The sequence below is a fragment of the Mirounga angustirostris genome, unplaced genomic scaffold, assembly GCF_029215605.1.
Source record: "Mirounga angustirostris isolate CCGP_5_RB_7025 unplaced genomic scaffold, mMirAng1.0.hap1 SCAF_11, whole genome shotgun sequence".
NCBI classification, from domain to species: Eukaryota; Metazoa; Chordata; class Mammalia; order Carnivora; family Phocidae; genus Mirounga; species Mirounga angustirostris.
The window spans coordinates 121,820,393-121,837,938 of NW_026991719.1; the positions used below are offsets into that span (position 1 = coordinate 121,820,393).

General features: G+C 45.2%; 1 protein-coding gene across 3 annotated transcripts in view; it reads left to right on the forward strand.

Annotated features, from left to right (window-relative positions):
* AFF2 (ALF transcription elongation factor 2) overlaps positions 1-17,546 on the forward strand; it is a 453,393-nt gene that overhangs the window by 402,174 nt on the left and 33,673 nt on the right. For all 3 annotated transcript variants that reach the window (XM_064574649.1, XM_064574647.1, XM_064574648.1), the window contains 2 exons: positions 14,322-14,481; positions 16,072-17,076. In XM_064574649.1, the coding sequence (XP_064430719.1) occupies positions 14,322-14,481; positions 16,072-17,076 (1,165 nt within the window). The remainder of the gene's footprint in view (positions 1-14,321; positions 14,482-16,071; positions 17,077-17,546) is intronic.

Consider the following 17,546-nt stretch of genomic DNA (forward strand, 5'->3'; position numbering starts at 1 on the left):
GTTGAGGCTGTGCCCTTTCTTACCCTTCTGTGGCAACATTAATAACATGCAGATTATAGGAAGTTGAGTTCTTTTTCCCTGTTCATTCTGAAATGGAGTTAACTAAGAACTGTTTGAAATGTAACTGTTAAAAACTTTTAAATATTTGACTTGTTATTTTTCATAGATTAGAGGCATATGAGATATGTGGGGGGGGTTGGGAAAAAAAATTCTCCCCTTCTAATGACTCAAATAATTCAAAAAGACATATACTGGAAACATTTCTAAAAATGGTCTTTCTCAAGTCATTTAAAAATATAATTCAGAAAGAAAAGACCATTAAAAATGGACAATATTATGTTGAATAATGAGACTTTTACAAGATACCAGAATGAGGCAGAGGAAGAGGAAAAAGGAAAGAAAAGTAATTCTGTGTTTTATTATTTTTCTTGACAAGATAAAAAAATTACTGAAAATATCAAAGAGATCATCGGTACTAGATCTGTACTACTAGGTCATTTATGCTACTAGAAAAGTGGGTTAATTCTGTAATACGCCATAGCTCCAACACCAGGAATTTATCATTGTCCAGCCACCAACTGGAAGCCTATCAGTTTTTCCCAGCTCTACTGAGGTAGGACTGACAAATAAAAATTGTATAGATTTCAGATGTACACTGTGTCATTTTTATAGGCATATACATTGCAGAATGATTACCACAATCAAGCGAATTGACACATCCAATACCTCACAAGATCACCTTCTCTGTGGTGAAAACACTTGATACCTACTCTCTTAGCAAATTTCAAGTATATACTACATTATTATAAACTATGGTCACCAGGCTGTACGTTAGATCCCCACAACTTATTTATCTTACAACTGAAAATTTGTACCCTTTGACCAACATATCTCTTTTCCTCCCAACCACCCAGCCCCTGGTAACCACCATTTTTCTCTCTGCTACTGAGTTGGACTTTCTCTTTTCTTTTCTTTCTTTTTTTTTTTTTTTTTTTTAGATTCCACATGTAAGTGAGCCCATGCAGTATTTTTCATTGTGTCTGGCTTATTTCACTTAGCATAATGTCCTCCAAGTTCATCCATGTTGTCTCAAATAGCAGGATTTCCTTCTTTCTTAAGGCTGAATAATACTCCACTGTAAATACGTAGACTGCATTTTCTTTATCCATTCATCTGTTGGCAAACACTGAAGTTGTTACCATGTATTGGAAGCCTGTCAGTGTTCACGAGTTTCATGGCTAACCGAAAGAGTTCACATTTCCCTTGGCTACTTAATGAGTCTTGTCCAACAGATAGAAAAATAACCACCATTTCAGTTCTTTTGGACTTTTTTTGCCTTTATATATTATTTGTAAAACTAACATATGATGAGACTTGAGTAATAGTTGGTCCTCGTACATGTGAGTGTACATTTGTGTCTCCTCTTAAAACATGACTTGAACCCAAATAGGGGTTAATGCCAACAATGTATCTTCTCTGTTAAATGTCGAATGCCCAGTGTGTACTACATAAGTCAACATTTCTGTCCTTAGCCAGCTAATAGCGACATTATTTTTAAAATTAATATTATGTACCTCACTTGAAGGATGATACTGCTCCCAATATTGCTTTACTTCTTAGCCAGCTGTCTTAACTGATGCCGAAACTATTTTACTTCTCTTGGTATTAGCCATCTTGGACTTTAGCTAATAGATGTATACACACATATACTGTCACTCACGAGGCACGTGCACACACTCACACACCTCCACACACACATTCTCTCTCATTCAAACACCTTGAATTGGACATAGCTGTCTGAAATAATATATTGAAACATAATTACCGTCAAAGGGAACATTTTAACATATAACCTTTCTGGAAAATATTTCTTCCAACATTATTTGTTTTGTTTTGTTTTGTTTTTTGCCCACATTTCCAGTTGACAGAGTCATGTACCCAGATCTTATTGTGATGAAGCTAGAGCAGTGTAGACTCCTGGAAACTGCAATGGAATTGGAGATACCATTGATACCATCAGGCTAGAAAACATGGTCACATCTCACTAAAAGTACTTGTCTCATGTGCTTTGCTAGTGAGCGTATCTTTCTTGTTCTGCGTGTTTAACACCCCTAAGTTGTGAATGCTTTGTCGTCACTGTAACTCTGTAAGATGGACCTTTGTTTGGGCTCAGCCGGGGAGGGGGGGCCCTGTATACTTGTGACTTGCTATGGACATAACTCTCAGGACAGGCACGTTCCCAGGTTTTTCTGCTGACCACAAATGTTATTTGCTTAGCCTCACAAGGCATTTTTAATTGTCTGTTTTTAAAGTCCTTTTTATTCTAAATTCTGCCTTCTTTGGAACTGCTGAATTTCCCAAATTCTCTGCATGACAAATTTCTCCACATGACAGATTCCTCTTAATGACAAAACCGAACACCCTGACCTTATTACTACCAGCCTGTTTATCATTATCACAGATCCTGCCAGTTCTTGGAGAAATGCCTAAGTTTGTTTCCATTTCTTTCTAGGTCAGCTTTTAAGTGGCTCTGTGTTCATTTGTGACACGGGATTGCCATTCTTGTTGCTATTGATCTAGATTCAAATGTAAAGGGCCATTCCATATACAGGGGTCAGTGTTGATGAAGGCTCCCTGTGTTCAGCTATCTTATTCCTGGTGGCTTGACCAGACTTTTGTCTAAAGCAAGTTGGGTGCAAGATGAGGCAGGTGTGGCCCCCTCTCCTCTCATTTGCATTTGACCTCCCTTAATTTAGCATTGATGAGAAGGGAGGCTGTTAGCTGGTAGGCAAGATTTTGGGGCAGATAGCATTATAGGATTAAGAAGATCCAGTGTTTCCTTTGCTGTCATTCAGAATAACAGGCATAGGAAACTCTTTTTAGAATAGCTGGGCTTTTTGACTTAGAGGGCTTCTGTATAGAAGATTTCTGATGTCATCTTTAAATATGACATTGAGAGTCTTAGGCAAAGAATGGGAGTGAATTCTTGTGGAAACTGTCATTTTTTTTTCCCTGCCTGTTTATTAATGGTCTTTGTGATTTATAGTAAATGCTAGGGAGGATTTTCAGGCCCATTTATCATGGGAAGGGAACACCTTCTTGTTCTTAATGTGAGTGTGTCATAATTAGCAAGGCATGTGGGCTAGGAGATTTAGTTCTATCTTTTGTGAATGTCCTTCAACCTCATATTTAATCCCAAACTGATTGAATATTTTTTCTTCCACGAGGAAATTAATTATGCCACTAGAAAAACCATCAAGTAGAAAGGGAGTTAATATCAAGCACAATGTAGACTGGGCTGGTTAATGTATCAAAATGATATGACAAGAGTAGCTCACATTTCACACAAATCGGAATAATGGAATCATCATTTTAATTAAAAATAGGAAGGTCTGTGTGTATGTGTAGCACACATTTTCAGTAAGAGCCACACCATTTATTTCTCATGTTCATGCCTGTATGTGCACTCTGCAACCCATTGACGGCTGTTGCTCTACATGCCGATTATATTAAAAATGGCCATCCCGAGAAGGTGCGTTTTTGCCATGGAACTGAAGCTGAAGAAAGAGGCAGGCGCTGTCATGGGCTAGCATCCATCCAACCAGTTGAAAGATTATAAATCCATCACCAGGCAACCTATTTGCTTAATTGTTTTCACCAAATTAACTTACAATTCAGGAAGTTTTGGTGTTGCCCAGGCCTGCCTACGTTTTGACTTCTGTTGAGAGTCAGCGATACATAGACATTTTGTAGTTAAGTATTGTTCTTTACCAGGTGACCTCGTCTGTGCGGATTTTCTACTCCTTATGAGGCCATTTGGAATAGTTTTTCATAACAAGAAAATCACATACAAGTTATTATGCTTGGCACCTTAGGATATACAAAATGACTGTAAAGTCTGGCACCTGCCCTCACGAAATGGACAATTATGTTGCATAGGCAGGAGGTTAGCCCAGTGAAATACTTTGAGAATAATTAAGTAATAAACGGTGATGCAGTTAGTGCAAAGAAATCAGAACAGGGAGGTATCAATGAGAATTAAAGTCATTGGAAAAGACCTTATGTTATTTGAATTTGAGCTTAAAAGATAAAGATTTAAACAAGCAGAAGAGATGGGGGAGGAAAGTGTCATTCTAGACAGAATAAACAGGCTAAGCAAAGGTGTGGGGGCAGCTCGGGAAGAGGGAGGAGACAAAAGTCGCAGATGTGCTGGCAAGAGAGGGGAAATCCAAACTGGCACTAAGGTAGGGTGGTGACAGAGAAGAGCACATCTACCCGTGAGGGAGTCATTGTGAATTCTGAAACCAAGAGATCTCATGTTGTACATGGTCACTGGGACCAAGTACAAAAGAAGTCAAAGCTTTTAGTCCAACAGGGAGTGAGGTCAAGGAGAGGAAGGGAAGGACACCTGATTTGCAATGGGAAGTGGGCAGGACAGGGGTTGGTGGTCTCAATTGAAAGCAGTCTCTGTAGATCAAAGAGTTACAAAGCCTGATTACTGGGCTTATAGAAGTTTCTAGTGGTGAGGAAGCAGAACCAGCATGCGTTGACCACATCTTTAAGAAGTGTCTGTGATGGAGGAAGTTCAGCGACTGTTTTCTGGTTTGGAACCTGCAGCCTCATCCCACCGAGCAGGGCTGTCTGAGCTGCTTCTGTTCCTCGTGGTATGTGTTACGTTACTGCCTCTTCTTTAAGGTAGGGTGACATACTGCAGGCTGCGAGCTGTAATTTTTGCCATTCCCCTGAGTCTTTTACTGCTGATGTTTGTAATATATTTCAGGCCCTATTATGAAGACACATTTAATAAGGAAACTGAGTTTTATTTTAGAAATTATGGATGTGACATTGAATGCCATTCATTGATCTCCCTGCCATCCCACATACAGGAAGGTTTTTTTTTAAGGTATTACTTTTATAATTTAAAAAAACCTTTATTTTAAAAGCGCACATATCAGTACTCATAAATCTATGAGGATATTATTGGAAGAATCATAAGAAACATTAACCATGGAAAACGTTGGAAAACAAGGTGATGGGACAGTAGAGGGTCCGAAGATCTACTTTTCCCTGTGTCCCTTTCAGTAACTTTTGAATTCAGTAACATGTTAATCATCTATTTAAAAACAAATACAATTTTTGAAAAGACACAATGATGTGAAACATAAAGGGCATTTAAATTTCCCCTAGTTAATCCTCACAAACTGTTCATGTATGTGGAAGAGTTATCCGCCTTGAGCTGTAAATCTCCTCCTCCGGACTCCGTGAGATTTGTCATTTGAGTCAAATGCAGCACGGTTTTGCTAGCATAGAGCACTGATGGCCTTCAATGTTTTCAGCATCACATTCTTGCAGACTATCTCATTCAGCCACTTGAAGAAAGCATTTGGAATTAATTCTGTGTCCCCGCTGCCTTTCGGTATGATGATGAGGGTGAGTTTTGTAGTGGATCCCCGATGGCTTTCATTTCCTCGAGCCGACTTGGCGTTGCCAAAATAGTCACAGTAGCCTGGTGAAACCGCCCCTCAGACCCCAAGCGCACGACTCTGGCTTAGAGGCTCTGGAGCTTCGTGGCCAAGGTGGTGAGGATACCTGTTGTATCCAGCCCCCACTCACTGTTCTTAGGGCAACCAACTGAGGTCATGGGAGTGAAAATGCTAGAACATTATCAAGTGCTCTGCAGTTAAAAAATATTTTGGTCTTGTTGTTCCAATGATGACAGGATGCTATAGGCATAGCATCTTCCCTGAGATCTATAGAGAAGGAGATTGGCATTGAGAGACATCAAAGAAGAAATGTAGTCTAGGGAGAGATTGGAAGAGGGATGCCCACTTCCAAATCAAGAGGCAGCTCTAAGCACGATGGGCAGCAGGAAGAAGCCATCAAGCAAGGAAAAAGGCAGAGGCCTGTGTTGAGCCGCTCTGAGCCTATCTCCAGCCTGCTTTGTATTCTCCTAGCACCTTCAGCCCATCTACCGCCCAGGCTCTCGTGCCCATCTCCAGACCAGTTCTGTGCGTACAGTGAAGAGAGTCCTGCATGGAAGTGGCTTCCGGGTTTAAGGCACCCGGTCAAAGTACATACCCTCCTCCACGTCAGATTTGTGACTGATGGAACTCTTTGTTGGAAGGCTTAGACCTTGTTAGAGATTCCTGGCATCCCGCCCTCTCTGCATTCCTTATGAATGTGAATCATTCATTCTCTGCTCTGGTGGAGAGCAGGGCTCACGGGAGTCGGCGTTCACAGGCACTTACCTGCCTTCATTCTCTCCCTTGCTCCCATTTTGGTCAATGCACTTTAAAGGCAAAAGGGACAAAAATACTTGGCTGGCTGTGATTTTTTGCCACATGTTTAGCTGTTTGATGGAAGCAGCTCTGACCAGTAGCAGAAAAGCCTGTGTGGCTTTTAATTATTTCCAGAAGACTTTAAATGCCACTGTATTCTCCCAAATGCAAAGCGTGATGCTCTCACGACATCACTGGCCCATGGGGCTGTCTCCCGTAGACGGTGCTAGACAAAAGCCAGGTGCCTTGGTTTGGGTTTGGTTTTTTCATTTCTTTGAAACTGCACGTTGAACTTTGTCCCCCAGTATCCTTAAAGCTATTTTTCACCTTGACATTGTTTGGTACTAAGTCTCAGTATTCTGGAAGTAGTAAGAGTGTCCCACTGCTCAAAGCTGCCTTTGAGCCTCACAGTGAGCCACAGGCAGGTAGCCTCGGGAACGTAGTAAGCTTCTCAGAAGGAATCTGATACAACCTCTTCAGCCACAATTGCCCAATTAGATTTAAAATGGCATAGGGTGGTCCAATTTGTCTGTTGCTAAAGGAAGACAGAATAATTATGGAAACATAAAACCCACAGTTGATCTCAAAAGTGTGTTTTTGCCCTCAGTTTCAAATTCACCAACTTATGTTTTGCCCCAGCAGCTTATGTCTGAATAGCCCATGTAGGTTTTAGCCTCGCTCCTCTCCACGTGGCCCACTGACCAGGAATATCAGCATCACCTGGCAGTGCGTTGGAAACGCAGGACTCGGGCTCCATCCAGGCCTAGCAAATCTGAGACTGCGTGTTAATGAGTCTCCCGCTGAGCTGTGTGTACACTAACATTTGAGAAGTCTCACCTAAATGCACTCACTTGGTCCTCTCATAGCCTATGTGATATAATAGACCCATTTTACAGATGAGGAATCAGAAACCCTATGTTAAGTGCTTAAGTATCCAAGGTGACACTCAAGAGATCATCTGACTTCCAATCCCATCTTCTTCCCACTAGATTAAAACTACCTCTTTAAAACTAGTAGGGGAGGGAGCTCTCCTCTGTTGACTAGATGGGTTTCTGCCTGGTTCATGAATCTTATTAGCCAATTAGATCTTTAAAATTAAAAAAAAAATACAGAAGAGGAAACATAGCCATTTAGATGTGTGAAATAGACTGAAAATGAAGACAGGCCACAGGCAGGAAAAGAAGACAAGGGCCTGGGGCTGGTCAGTCCCCAAAAGGCTAACCAAGGGACACCCAGGTGGCTCAGTCATTAAGTGTCTGACTCTTAGTTTCGGTCAGGTCAAGAGCTCAGGGTCGTGAGATCAAGCCCCGTGTTGGGCTCCATGCTGGGTAGAGCCTGCTTAAGATTCTCTCTCCCTCTCCCTTGCCCCTGCCCCTCCCGCTCTGTCTCTCTCTCTCTCTGTGAAATAAAAAATAAATAAATCATTAAAAAGAAAAAAAGGCTAACCAAACCATGACTGGTTGCAAATCAGATGTAATTGTGAAAAGCCATTGCCAAAATCACTCATCAGTATCACCTCAGAAAGGAAGTAGGTGTCAGGTAAGTTAGGACAAAAAGGCACTAACTGCTGGTGATCCAGACATGTGAGAAGCCGGTCAACTCCAGTTCTTCTTCTTTTTTTTTTTTTTTTTAAAGATTTTATTTATTTATTTGAGACAGAGAGAATGAGAGAGAGAGAGCACATGAGAGGGGGGAGGGCCAGAGGCAGAAGCAGGCTCCCTGCCGAGCAGGGAGCCCGATGCGGGACTCGATCCAGGGACTCCAGGATCATGACCTGAGCCGAAGGCAGTCGCTTAACCAACTGAGCCACCCAGGCGCCCCTCCAGTTCTTCTGAAAGTTCCAAATGATCGACTTGCAGCTTCTCTGGAAGTTCATGGACCACTGCTATGGGGGTAACCTCCTAGTGCCTTCCTGGCACCGAGCTCTGGCTCCCAGAGACCCTGTGATTACATTGGGGCTGCCCAGATTATCCAGGATCAAACCCCCATCTCAGATCCTGAATATATTCCTATCGGCAAAATCCCTTTTGCCACGTGAGGTACCGTATTCATAGGTTCTAGGGCTTAGGATGTGGACATCCTTAGGGAAGTCGTTATTTTGCCAATCACGGATCTCTTTAGTCAGTCAGGACTTTAAACAATGTCACGTTCAGTAACTTGCCCATGAAAAGGAGTGTGAGTGGATAGGTGTGCATCTCTTTATTACTCCTTGCAAATAAGTTGAGCAGATCCCATTTCAAACATCAGGATCAGACAAAGGGGCAGATATCCAGTGTGCACATGTTGGACAAAGATTTTCTCCAGTATAGCACAAATTACAACTGGATGGTGATTCGCTTATCTGCTCATCCACAGGGTTAGTGCATTAACACACAAGACACTTGATCCTGAGTTGCTGGTGATAATACGAAGCATTTTACTTCCAAACTGTGTTTGGGGGCCACCCCAGGGAGGAGGACATGCTGCTGGTAACACCCTCTCCCTCCTTTCTGCCCAATCCCTGTTTCCACAAGGACAACTCTGCCTTTATCTGCTTTATGTATTATGCTTCTTCGTGAACTTTCTATTGGATAAGGGGGCTAAATGGATTTCCTGGGGGTGGGTAGGATACATGTCAGAACTACTGATTCAGACTAAAAATGGATTCCTCCTACCCCCTGGCTGGGATAGGTCCAGGTTTCAGAGTATCTGCCTCCAGTGGCCTAGCATGGTGAGGCAGATCTTTATTCCAATTCTAGAACCCAGAGTTCAGAGAGGAGACTGAGGAAGAGAGGTAAAATCAGCAATAAATGTTGATTCCTTTGCCCCAGGGCCATCCCTTACAACTTAATGATGACTTCAGATATGGAAGCATTTCAAATTATCTGGTAGACACACGTTTGATCCTTATAAAACTGGAAAAGGGTCATGTTGATGAAATTCATACAAGTCTCAACTAAAGACAAGGGTTTAATACAGGACTCCCCATCAAATATCTCCTGCTACATGCCTTTGGCACATCCTGATCATGTGCTAAATATGTTGCCAAGATCAATACGTCGGGGCTTGCTTGTCGGACCCTTCCCACGTACTTGTCCCACCACAAAGTTGTCATCCGTTCTGGAGCCTTTCTTTTTTGATGCCCACACAGCTTGATTGAGCAGACTGGCCAATTCATCATCCCTGTTTATCTCCTGAGAAAGGAATTTACAGTTAAATTAGGATTAGAATCAGCACTGATGCAGATGTTTGGCTCTCTGGAGGCTGTTAATCTGAATTAGTGAAAAGTCTGATTTATAAAATAGCCCTACAGAAATTCAGCCTTAATCCTCTGAGGCTCACACAGGAGCTCTGTGACTGATAAAGTGTTGCCAAGAGCAGGTCATTGCAGAGCTGCCTTAAGGAGCAGACTGGATTGTACAGACATGTCCCCACATGCTCCCTCTAGGGTCCTAAAAAGTCCCCCTCACAATCCTTTATACACTGTACATAAAGATCAAAATCTTTGAGGTGGAAAATACATTAAAGATCATCCAACCCCACTTGGGACCCACAGTAGGAATCTGTCTACCATGTTCTCTGTTGCTGGCTACCTGGTCATCTAAAGGCATTGAGCTCACTGGCCTACAAAGCCTTGGCTTCCTTCTGGGGCCAGATGTAGACTTTTTCTGAGAGACGGCGAAGGAGGGAGGGGCAGGGGGAGAGGGAGAGAGAGAATCTTAAGCAGGCTCCATGCGCAGGGCGGAGCTCGATACGGGCTTGATTTCACCATCTTTCGATTGTGACCTGAGCCAAAGTCAAGAGACACGTGCATAACTAACTAAGCCACCCAGGGGCCCCAGCTGTAGATTTTTAAATCTTTCCTGATGTTGAGGTAAGATCTTCCCGACTAGATCTCTAGCTCGTTGGTCCCAGTTTTACCTTGGGAGGTAAAGCCCTCAGAACAAGCCCACCCCCTTTCACATAGGACAGACCTTCTGGGTTTTTGAAGCCCGTCATCATCTGAACCTCCTCCCTCCCTGCCCCAGAATCTTCTCCAGGCAAAGTCGTCCCAGTTCCTTCATACGGCTTTCCGACACTCTTATCTTCTAGTATCACAAACTGAGCCCCTTTATTGCAGAAGAGGCCTGGTCAATGTAAGCATAGAGGGACTGTTATGTCTAGAGATTAGGGTGCCTGGACTACCACTCAAAACCCACCTTTCTCCCCTGGTATGCTGAAGCCTTCCCCACCAGGGCTAACCCTGCCCAGACAAGGCATTGTAAATGCCTCCCAAACTTCTCTCCCACTGGCCTGCTCTTGGATCCCCTTCCTAGTCCTGGATTTCCCCGCTAGGGTTTTTGACTTGCTAAGCCGGCTCCTTTGCCTTCCGTCTGGCCCCTGACCATGAGGACCTCCTAATTGGGGTTGGGGTTAAAACGAGCTTTCACTACTCACTGCAGACAGCTCACGCTGATGAACACAATAGCGGAATCGGATCTCTGAAAAGGTTGAGCCACTGACTTCAAAGTTCCTACAAATGTGGGTCCTTTGAAGAGTTTTATTACATTGGGGTGAAGTCATAGAGTACAATTGTAATATTTACAGACTATGGAGTAGATGGTTTAATATGTCAAATGTTAATGATTTTTAATATAACACATTATCTTTGTTGTAACCACTAGCATTCTTTTAAAAAGCAGTTGATTAAAATATGAGAGGAAATGGTGCATGGGAAATAATTCTAATACAGTTTGGTGAACGAAGAATGTGTAAATTGCACATTACTCCCTCATCTCCTAGGCAGAACCAAGTATCACATGGGCTAGCTTTACTCGTTGCCACTTTAATATATATCTGGAAAATAAATTGGCAGTATATGAAAATAAATGTAGCAGAAGGGGGGATTTAACTAGGTGAACAGCTAATGGGTCTCAGTGAAGACCTGTAAGTGAAATACTCTGATGATTTGCCCACTCGGAAGTTCCACTGTGGATTCTAGGCAAGAATGTCGTCCTTGGCCAGTCATTCCCATACTGATGCTTTTACTGCTGGGTGCAAGGTGGGCCCAGAGGAAGTGAGAGTCAGACAGACTCAAATATGTGGCTTACATTCCTCCGCAGGCTGGGTGCAGCCACATTCTCCAGCAAGCCCAGGAAAAGCAGATGGATGATAGAGGCAGAGGGAGGTACTGGGGAGAGCAATTTTGCTTCCATTTTAAACAACTGTTATTCCCTCCCTGTTTCCAACTGTGCAACTGCCCAGAGAAAGCAATTCTTTCTCATTAAGATGCTCAAGTTCTTCACCCCCAGTTGGAGTCCTCTTAGTACCCTCTCTGAATTCAAGTCCACCTTCCCTCTCGTCCCCAAGCATCCGTGTTCATCGGGGTGGGTATGAAAAGCTGGTGAGCCTCTTCCTGTTCTTTCTACACTAGTCTCCCTTAAGGGGAGATTGTCCATATTGACTGGCCGTGGGGTCCTTCCTGAGAACACAGCAAGAGACTTAGCCGTAAGAAGTGTTAGGGAAAATAATTTCAGGTCTCATTTTATTGGGTCTCAGTCAAGGTCACTCTGAGGTTTGAAAGAGTCTTTATTTCATATCCATATCTATCTATGTTTACTTGTACATATATAGTCCATTTTTCATATGTGGTTTCGGTCCACATCCACAATCCCTTAATCACAATTTTGAAATTGAAAAAGTCCTGAGAGCTGTTATTTTCTGGAACTTTGAGACAAACTCATTTCATGACAGAACCCGACCTCTTACTGTTAATGTTACTGTAGCAATATTAGTGAGTTTTATTAAGGGATCCTTCCCCAGATCCCACTTGTGGTATTATATATATGTGGTATATTCACATTGTTAAAATTAAAAAATCTGAACATCAGCATTCTTCTCCCCTCCAAAGGGCTTTGGATAAGGAACACCAGCTAAGTCCGTGAAGCTTTATTGTGGTGTAGCTGATGAGTAACTTTATTCTGGGAAATAAAACATCTGTGCTTTATGTGTATCACCTCAGTGCATTCAGTTTTAGGGGAATAATCCCTGGGATTGTTTTGTTTCTTACAGCAGTTGCTCAACAGTAAGCCAGTAAACAGAAACTCTCTCCAGAAATATTCCAGAGTAAACCTAGGCTCGAGTTTAGTAACATTAGGATAAGCGGAGTCTTATGAAAAGCCAGACATTAATGCACAGATATGAAAGAAAACTAGAAAACCGCTTTTCACTTGCAAATCATAAATGTGAGCATGAGTTTGATTTTATCTCTGTCCGGCAGCCAGTCAGCTCAGGGCTGCGGCTCTCCGTGCTGGACCTGAAACGTTACTTGGGGGGAATTGAGGCCAAGTTAGCATAATGTCTGGATTGGTCTCATTAAATCTGTTCCCTCAGTCTTTATTTAGTAACCAAAGACAAAAACAGTTGATTAGATTTAGAGGTACTTTGCATAAATATGGCGTCTTTACTGCCATTAAGGAGAGACCTGCAAAAGAACGCAGGGAAGGAGAGCGCTGGTTGTAGGTCCCTGCCCCCACTGTCAGAGACGTAACACACGCACACACGCACGCACATGTGTGTGCGCTTTCCCAGGGGATACAGTCCCCTATTTCCTCTGCTTCTTCTAATCTCTTGGTGTATTTGGCAGAGAAATGTACTTTCAGATAGCATTTACTTAGCAGATAGCATTTTAAAATGAGCTTTGCTATATGAAAGAAAATACCTACCTGGGAGATTAAAAGGGCAGCCTTTAGGGAGGCAAGGCACATGGAATGAAAAGGCTCTCTGCATTGGATAGGGACTGACAAGGGGGCCATGCTGGCTTAAAGGGGATCCTGTTCCTTCCCAGGCAGCCGCTCAGTGTGGCGCTGCTGAGGGGGTGGGGTGGGGGCAGGCAAGGAATAATGCTCTGTGCCTCCGGAGTCTTGGGCAGAAGGGTCCTTGGGGTCCCTCTCGCTCCAGATTGAAGGTGGGACCATAGGACGAGGTGCCCTCTGGGACGAGGACTGCACTCTCCTGAATGAGCCGGGGCGGGGCAGGGGAGAGCCCGGCCAGGAGCTGGGAGCATGAGCAGCAGTGAGCCCGGCCTCGCCACCATTGAACTTATCTCCAAAGAGGGGATTGGGCCGCTGAGATGGGGGGGAGATGAGAGTCCTCCCCACCCCCTGAGGCTGGAGCCCCACTTCTCACAGTGAGCCCGAGGACAGGGGGCGAGGACATCGCCCGACATGCCAAGAGGCAGTGGGGACGATTTGTTACGGGCACGGGGAGCAAACGATTAGTAAGGAAGATTATTGATTATCAATAAAGGCAGAGTGGCAAGTGGCGTCTATTTTCAAATGCTTTGCTTGGTCAACTTTACAAATTTGAAATCAATCATTAGACTTGCTTGGTCCCTTATGATCATACCTCCCGGTAAGAGTTTTACAAAGAGTTTACAAAAATCAGGGTGCACGAGGCCAAGAAATGTGACTCTGGTCCCCTCGGGGCTGGGTGCTGGGCACCCGGCAGTGAAAGTGCTTCTCACAGTCCCTGCCCTTGGAGTCCCCAGCTCACTTCTCCAACAGCCCCTCTCCCTGTGGACCTCAGTTTCCTCCGATTAAAATGGGGGTTGAGTTCACCCCTCCTTGGTGAGAGGACTATACCGTGTGTACAGCTGAGGTCACAGCCCCGTGACAAACCTCTGGGTTTCTGAACAAGATGGCGATAGAAAATGAGAACTTAGCTTAACCAAAATAGCATGGAACAGTTAAGAATCTAAGGCTGTGCGGCGGTCTGTGTCCAGAAGGCGAGCACCCTTGGCTTAAAGTGTTCATGTGGAATGTGGGATGCTGGGCTTTCCTGAGAGGGAAGGTGGTGTCCTGGAACCCAAGGAACTTGGCCACACCCAGGCCTGGTTCTAACGAAACGTTTCACCTCCGGCCACTCGCGGGGCCTCCTGAGCCTCAATTTCCCGTCTATAGAATGGGACGGTGTGCTCCACTCTGCCTCTATCGGACAGATCGCAGGCCCTGATGCTGCACGGGGGGCTCTTGGCCTGCGATGGGAGACGAAATGAGGCAATGGATGATGTCATTTTTCTTTCAGCCCACTCTTGGCCACACCGCAGCCCCCACCTGTGGTGCCAGCCAGCGGGGGATCTGGCAGCTCCAGTGACTCAGAGAGCAGCTCCGAGTCAGACTCAGACACCGAAAGCAGCACCACTGACAGCGAATCCAATGAGGCACCTCGCGCGGCCACTCCAGAGGTGGGTGAAGGGGCAGGGGCTGCGGGCACGATTTGCCTGTCACCTGTCACCCCGAGCGGGCGGCCCTCCCCCCACACACACACACACATACACGCGCGCGTGCAAAGCAATAAATACTTCAGGAAAGTATTTGCGTATCTGATAGCATTTTTTTCCCTCTAAAACATATATGTGCACAGTCCCTAAAATACGGACATTCCTGGCTGTGTGACTCACTGAGTTCCTCTGAGCCTTCAGCTTCCTCATGTGTAAATGTGGAAGAGTAATAACCAGGCTAGCAACTTCTCTTTTGAGAGAACCAGTCAACCAGACCCACTTCTGGCCCGGGGGACACCACCCCTGACTCCAGGTTGAAGTGCTGAGTTGCCACTTGGCAAGGAAGACCCAAGAAATGGGATGGATTTTTTTCAAATTTCGGTTTGCACCCTCCAAATGTATTTGATAATAATTCATGAAAATACCTAATACCCTAAAATGCCCAAATTATACTTTTGAGATAAAAAACAATGTGCTCTTCCCCTCCCATCCTCTCTGAGTCCAGAATGACCCCTGGAAAGCAATACTGCTTGGACGTGGGCCCTGGGCTGGGCACCGTGAGAAGCTCTTGACCTGCACTTTTTCATGTTACCCTCATAACACTTCTCTGGGGTCCTTGCTGTTACTATCCCCATTTTATGAACTAGAGAATAAGGTTCTGAGAGCTTAAGAGACAACTTTCCCAAGATCTCCCAGGCAGACAGTGGTTGAGCCAGGGCTGAAACCGGGGTCTGTGCACTGCAGAGCCAGTAGCTCTAACCAGCTACTCAAGTGTTTTTAATTCTGTCACCCTCTATCGGCTGGCGCCATAAGCCTCAGCTGATTGGCTTTCAAAAGAAGAGCAGCTGTAATAAAAATGATGGCTCTTTTAGTTCAACAGGCAGAATTCAGAGTTGGGAATCAAGCACCTGAATTGTACACATCATATCCGTGGCTTAACAGCGGACACTAATGTCTGCATGCATGTCCCCATAAACTGATTATTGCCCACACACCGAGGAAAGTGCGGTGGTTTGGGGGAAGTCAAATCTTTTCATCCTTCAGTACAAATAGAAAAGGCTGTTCTTTTTTGCATTGAATTACAGCATCATAGAGGAGACACTGGCACTTTGGCGAATAGAAAGCCTTTCCTTTTGAATTACACTTGAGGCACGCTCACATTGCTTTTCAGGACCCGAGATCATTACCTCTGCCTCCTGGTGAGAGATTGAGCAATGAGTCCCACCAAAGGATTTTGGGAACAGGTTTCCCTGCCAGGCCTCCATGCCCACCCTCTGGGAAAACTCTCTGTGAATAATTCTTTCCTTCCTGGCCGGAGTGGAAACTGTTTTCAGAAGAGGAGTGGAAGTTTGTTGAAATAAGTAGATCGGGGCTGGTTTGCGGAGTATTTGTCTCTCTGGGTAATTTGATGAATTTAGATTCTGTGTGTGTGTCTCTAAATGTGTGAATGGGCACTTAACATCCCCAGCTTTTATCAGCACTCAGTGTACGGAGGGTCCTTCCGGATTTTGCCAAGATGTGAGATTCACTCTTACCGTTGTTTCTCATCTGCAGCCTGAGCCGCCCTCAACCAACAAGTGGCAGTTGGATAAATGGCTTAACAAAGTGACATCCCAGAACAAGTCGTTTATTTGTGGCCAAAATGAAACACCCATGGAGACTGTTTCTGTGCCTCCTCCAATCATCCAGCCAATGGAAGTCCAGGTCAAAGTGAAAACAACCCCCAGCCAGGTCCTGGCTGAACCCAAAGAGAGGCCTCTCCTCAGTCTTATCAGGGAGAAAGCCCGTCCACGGCCGACCCAGAAAACTCCAGAAACAAAAGCTTTGAAGCATAAGTTGTCAACAACTATTGAGACAGTGTCTCAAAGGACAATTGGAAAAAAACAGCCCAAAAAAGTCGAGAAGAACACCAGCATTGACGAGTTTACCTGGCCCAAACCAAATATTACCAGCAGCACCCCCAAAGAAAAAGAAAGCATGGAGCTTCCTGACCCACCAAGAGGCCGCAACAAAGCCACTGCCCACAAACCAGTCCCTAGGAAGGAACCGAGGCCAAACGTTCCCTTGGCTGCCGAGAAAAAGAAGTACAGAGGGCCTGGCAAGATCGTGCCAAAGTCCCGGGAATTCATCGAAACGGATTCGTCCACGTCCGATTCCAACACAGATCAGGAAGAGACCCTGCAGATCAAAGTGCTGCCTCCGTGCATTGCTCCAGGGGGCAATACTGCCAAATCCAAGGAAGCCTGTGGTGCCAGCCTGACCCTCAGCTCCTTGGTCAGCAGTAGCAACAACAGCCTAACCACCAGTGGTGAGGAGCCAGCATTTTCACCCATCCCTGTCACGCAAACCGAGCTGCTGTCCCCTCTACGAGACCACGAGAACCTGAAAAATCTCTGGGTGAAGATTGACCTTGACCTGCTGTCTAGAGTGCCTGGCCACCACTCAGTGCAAGCAGCGCCAGCCAAGCCGGACCACAAGGAGACTGCGTCCAAGCCCAAGCGCCAGACCACTGCTGCGGCCGCCGAAAAACCCGTCCCTAAGGGCAAGCGTAAGCACAAGGTAAGCTGTACCCCTCTCCCCCCGCACCCCCGCCCCGCCATGGTCTGCCGAGGGATCATGAGCGGCGGCTCTGTGTTGGTGAACGTGATCTTGAGCCTCATGTGCAAGGAGGCTAATGACAGTGGATTGCAGTCTCTGGTGAGGGCAATGATGCTTTCCATGGGAGAGGCGGTATTTGACATGACCAGGGAGGAAGTGTTAGGAATGGTCAGGGTTTGGCAGCCAATGTGAAGAGTATCCGAAATAGCACATGAGGGATTATGATGTGTAGGAAAGAAGACTGTGGAGACAGTTGCCTTCCCCAGGCAGCCAGTCCCTGGGATCGGCTCCTTAAGCCACCTCTGCTTTCATGGACTCACGGGGCCACACCCCACAGTCCCCACCCCAGCAGCAGTAGGGCACCCGGGTGCTCCCAAGGGCTCAGCGTGCATCCCCTGGGCCTTGTTAATTTCTCCAGACACACATCGGCG